This window comes from Ichthyophthirius multifiliis, assembly GCF_000220395.1.
Source record: "Ichthyophthirius multifiliis unplaced genomic scaffold scaff_1120509251381, whole genome shotgun sequence".
NCBI classification, from domain to species: Eukaryota; Ciliophora; class Oligohymenophorea; order Hymenostomatida; genus Ichthyophthirius; species Ichthyophthirius multifiliis.
Genome location: NW_004085929.1, coordinates 1 through 5,474, shown reverse-complemented (window position 1 = coordinate 5,474; position 5,474 = coordinate 1). Strand labels below are relative to the sequence as shown.

At 14.6% G+C, this 5,474-nt stretch overlaps 1 protein-coding gene and 1 non-coding gene across 2 annotated transcripts, besides 10 other annotated features; both read left to right on the top strand. All coding sequences in view use genetic code 6, as the record gives it.

The window, feature by feature from the left end:
* The first annotated feature begins 242 nt into the window (after positions 1-242).
* On the top strand, positions 243-1,389 carry IMG5_192300 (strictosidine synthase, putative). Its single transcript, XM_004025047.1, has 4 exons — positions 243-630; positions 694-859; positions 911-982; positions 1,046-1,389. Exons 1-4 carry the CDS (start codon positions 297-299, stop codon positions 1,377-1,379), a joined length of 906 nt encoding a protein of 301 aa, XP_004025096.1. The 5' UTR covers positions 243-296; the 3' UTR covers positions 1,380-1,389.
* A 98-nt stretch (positions 1,390-1,487) lies between these two features.
* Positions 1,488-1,544: a microsatellite.
* A 59-nt stretch (positions 1,545-1,603) lies between these two features.
* Positions 1,604-1,663: a microsatellite.
* A 93-nt stretch (positions 1,664-1,756) lies between these two features.
* Positions 1,757-1,829, top strand: IMG5_192290. The gene has a single exon. It is a non-coding gene; the product is annotated as a tRNA-Val (tRNA).
* A 436-nt stretch (positions 1,830-2,265) lies between these two features.
* Positions 2,266-2,318: a microsatellite.
* Positions 2,268-2,317: a microsatellite.
* A 543-nt stretch (positions 2,319-2,861) lies between the features above and the next one.
* Positions 2,862-2,908: a microsatellite.
* Positions 2,893-2,973: a microsatellite.
* A 637-nt stretch (positions 2,974-3,610) lies between these two features.
* Positions 3,611-3,652: a microsatellite.
* Positions 3,613-3,650: a microsatellite.
* A 680-nt stretch (positions 3,653-4,332) lies between the features above and the next one.
* Positions 4,333-4,451: a microsatellite.
* Positions 4,362-4,451: a microsatellite.
* Positions 4,452-5,474: the final 1,023 nt, after the last annotated feature.

Here is a 5,474-nt window from a genome sequence, read left to right as displayed (position 1 = left end):
ATAAGTTTGATTAAAATTAAGTTTATTATATAATTTGTTTAAAATAATAAAAATATTTTCAATAATCATTATATCTCATATATAAACTTTAAAAATTCATCTAAAATTAACTTTAGATACTATTTTTTTTTGTTTTCTTAAATATATAAAAAACAAATTATTTATATTTGTTAACAAAAAAAATTATTTTAAATTTTTTTTTTTTTTTTTTCTTGTAACAAAAAAAAAAGTTACAAAATATTAATTAGAACATAAAATAAAAATAATCAATAAATTAAAAAAAAAATTAATATTAAATGAGTCATCCATAAGAAAGAATATGCGAATATTCATCAAATTTAGCATCACCCTTTGAAATAGACGGCGCATTATATTTAGTAGCCTAAAACGGTGAAATCTTAAGTTTTAAAGAAAACTAATTAAAAAATGAATTTCATTTTGCAGGCCAACCATCATCATTAGTTATAGAATCATCTGGAAAAGCTTTTTATTTAGCCGATATGGCCCACTAATCTATAGTATCGCGAATAATAGATGATAATGGGAGAGAAGAAATTCATGAAATAATAAAAGAATATGAAGGGTCCCCTTTATTAGGACCTCATTCATTAGTTTTATCAGAGAGTTTAAGTAAAAAAACATACTAATTTTTTTTTTTGGTTTTCTTGAAAAAATAAAAATAAATAAATAAAGATAGTTTAATTTTTACAGATTCCGGTCCTTTTGGAGAAACATCAATCGAAAATTCTACAGGCAGTGTTTTTATTATAGATTTAGAAGAAAGTGTAATTCGTCCTTTGGCTTTAAATTGTCTGGCTTACCCAAGTGGTTTAGCATTATCTTTGGATGAAAAAATATTGTAAAAAAAATTAAATTAATATTTTTATTTTTGTTTAAATAAAAAATAAAGATTTGTTTGTGAAACATGTAAAAATAGAGTTTTAAGATTTGTTTTAACCCCTTAAGGAATATTTTATTTTAGGTATTTTTTTTTTTAAAAAAAAAAAGAAAATAAATATATATATATATATATATTTATTTATAGTGTCTTTGTTAATTTCTAAGGAAGGTTTGGGCCTATTACGTGTTCTGTTAGTTCTTCGGATTTATTATATGTAGGAAGATTTGAATTTTCTTAACTTTCTGATGAAGGTTTAATTAGTGTTGTTAATACGAGTAATGGATAAATTGTTGAAAATATTACGTTGGTTGGGTCGCCAGAAATCTCAGGGTTGACTTTTTCGAAATAAAAAAATAATATTCTTTATGTTACTGAAAATTCATCATCTTAATAATCTTGTATTAGAGTTTTAATTTAAACAGAAGATAAAGATGATAAAAAAAATAATAATAAAGATTTAAATAATTCATTTAAATGAGAATGCATATATATTATTTATAAAAATATTTTTGAAATTATAGTATAAATTTAAAAATTGTTTATTTTATATCAAAAAAATATTCATACTTATACATAAATAAAAATTTATATATATATATATATATATATATATATATATATATATATATATATATATATATATTTAAATTAATATCTATTATTTATTTAATTATATATCAGATACGAAATATATATTTATTTTTATATTAAAAAAATTATAATAAAAAAATCATATTTAATAATAAATATTATATAAAAAAAAAAATGAAATTAAAATAACACATGTATAAAAATAATAAAAGCATAAAAAAAATAAGATTTAAAGTAAAAAATAATACTTATATTATCGTAATCGATTCCCTAGTGTAGTGGTTATCACGTTAGTCTAACACACTGAAGGTCCCGAGTTCAAACCTCGGGGGAATCATTTTTTTTTGTTTATTAAAAAATATTTTTTTATATACAAATTTATAATAAAAATTTAATTTAAATTAATAATTTTTTTTTTTTTTTTTTAAATAAATAAATAAATCAATGAAAAATATATAAAAAAAAATTGAAGAATTTATTAATTCATCAAAATAATAAAATCAATTATATTAAATAGAAACTTAAACTTCCAAATAATATATTCCATAGCTTTTTTTTTCAAATTATATTTATCATACATCTACTGTTTAAGTCAAAGTTTATAAAAATAACTTACTTGTTGATTGTATTTTTATATGGAATAATAAAACAAGCGAAAATCAAATGGATGAATTTTAAAATTATTCGAATATTTATGAATTTATTCCTTAAAATATAAATAGAATAATAAACTTAAAAATAATTCCAAAAAACGAGCCTAATTAATAGTAATAAATAATTAAAATATTATTAAAAATTAATAAAAATAATAGTATAAAAATTAATATAGGACCAGTTTAATTAGATCCTTCGATAAGAAGTTTTTTAGAAATAGCTATGTATTGTGGAATAAGTAATTAAATAGCAGTAAGAATCGGAAAAAATTTTGAAGAAGCTAAAATAATTATAGATTAATAATAAATAATAATAAAACAAGAAAAAAATGAACATATGTTACGTATAAAAAACCATTTTAATTATGTAAAATTGAACTTTTTAGAATAAAAAAGTCCAATAAAAGAAAGATAAATCGAAATATATATATAAAAAAATACTAAAATAATAGAAAATACAGGAATAAAACTAGAAGACAAAATATTATTAACATTAGAATCAAAAAACTAAAGAGATTATATATATTTAGTATAATAAATTTTATAATGTAAAAATCATTTAATAGAAGATAAAATAATAGATATGATAAATTTTGATCCGAAAATTTTTTAAGAAAATTTTAACTAAGATTTATTATAATGCGTTTTAGATAAAAACACAAAAATATAAACAATTAATTATTTAAATAAATAAAACAAAAATATAATTTAAGAAAAATAAAAACTAATAGTAAAATAATATAAAACAATATATAAATATATAAATATATAAATATATACAATATATAAATATATAAATATATAAATATATAAATATATAAATATATATTATATATTTATTTAAATATTTTTTTATTTTAATTTTTAGAATATGATTTAATAAATGGAGGAAGAATATGAAATTATAATTTAAACTTTTTAGGAAATATTTAAATAAAATAATATTCAATATCCTGTTAATATTGAATATTAATCAAAAAATAGATAAAGTTGTAAAGAATTGGTTTTAATGAATGATACTTTATAGAAAAAGATATTATAATTAGAATAATAGATATCATTTATTGATGAATCTAATTTTAATAATGAAAAAGATGATATTGAAAACAAATATAATTTAAAATTTTTTCATATTTACGAAGAATTTGAAAAAGAAAAGTAAATTCTTTTAAATTAACTTGATTAAAAAAATCTTATTATAACTGATATATAAAAGTAAAATAAAATTTTATAAAATAAAGTTTCTTTTTTGGAAAAAACCAATAATTATTTTAGCAATAAACAACCATAAAATAAAGAACTTGATGAAATAAAAAGCTAAATATAAAATTTTGTCAAAGACATAAATTAATTATAGGAATAAAATAGTGAATTTTCATAAATAAAATTATAAAATATTCATTTAATAAACTAAATTAAAGATTTAAAAGAAAAATATTAAGCTTATAATAATACCTAATTTTTGAATTAAATTTAAAATAATAATTTAAATTTAAGTAATAATTAATTGAATATAAGCTCAAATAATATAAACAGTAGTAGAAATAATTTAAATAAAAGTAAGATTTTTAATAATAATACTCCTATAAGAAATTATTCATAAAAAAATAACTTAGACGATAAAAATAACTTTTTTAAAAATAAACCTGAGATAAAAAATTAAATGTCAATAGATAATCAAGGATATTAAAATAATAAAGAAAATCATAATTTTAATAAATAATAATAATTATATCAAAAAAATAAATAAAAATCTTTTTATTTGTGATATTTATTATAAATAAAAGAAAAATAGATTTTTATAAATTTATATTTATATTAATATAATTATATAATCATTAAAAAAAAATATAAATTAGAAAATTATATAAACTCTATTTAATATCTGTTAAATAAAGTAAGCTATATTTAAAGACTATATATTTGCTTTCTAAAATTATAAATATAACTCTCTATATCATCTATTAACATAAAGTATACAAACAAAAAATGCATATTTTATAAACAAATAATTTTTATATGTTATTTAGTTCAAAGGCTTAAAATTTAATTCGAAAAATATTTTTAATTTTCAAAATTAAAATTAAATATATTTTATTATCTTTAATTTGACTATAAAAATAATTAAACTATTTAAAACACTGTAAATAATTAAACTAAAAATGGTTTATAAATTTAATACCTTTTTAAATATACAAATATAAATATATAAAAAGATATATTTATATTATATATATAAAAAAAAAATATATATATATATAAATATATAAATATATATATATATATAAATTTATATATATAAATATTTACTTTTTTGCTTTTATTTTTATTATTAATAAATATACTCTATTCTTAATTTTTTTTTATATATAAATTATTCATAAATACTTACAAATCTTATTTTATCAAATATAATAATATATATGTAAATATATATTTTATATTAATATATTATTCAAAATAATTTTTTTTCGCCTATTTTAATAGTATATATAATTTAAAAAATACATATTTTTTGTACATAAACTATTTTAAAAAGGTTTAAAAACTAATTTTGACAATAAAACATAACTATATTTTAATAAAATAAAAATTATATCTAACAAATATTTAAATTTTTGTTAATTTTATATCAATTTTTTTTTCATATAAATATACTGAGTATGTTAAAATAATTAAATTAGTAATAATATTTATAATATTGCAAATTCGATTAATTTTTTTACTTAAATAAATTATTATTTTTTTAGATTTTATAGATTTATTATTAAAATAAAAAGTAAAATTTTAATTTATATAAAATTTCAGAAATTTTTACGATTAAATATAAATATATTTAATTTAATGTTATTTAAAAAATTAAATATATAAAAAAAATTGTATATAAGTATCTTTTATATTTAAAATATTATATTTTAACAAAAAAAATTATATTAAGATAATAACTCTTTTTTCAATATAATTAAAATATCCCAAAAACTAAAGAATTCCCGAACGATTAAATAGGCTTTTTTTTACTTCGAATTATTAAAAAAATAAAATTTCAATATAATTGTACCATAAATTATTTTTATTTAACTTCTTTTGCGAATTAAATATACTAAAAATATTATTATGCATTAAAGGTTATGTCTAATTATACACAAAAAAAAAAATTCAAATAGAAATTACTCGAAAAATATATATATTTTTTTTTAAGCACACTTAAAATATTATAGACATAAAATAATAGAAATTATAAATTATATATATAATTAAAAAAATATTATTAAAATATATTTAAAAAATATATGAATATTAATATAAATATAAATTTATAATTATAATAT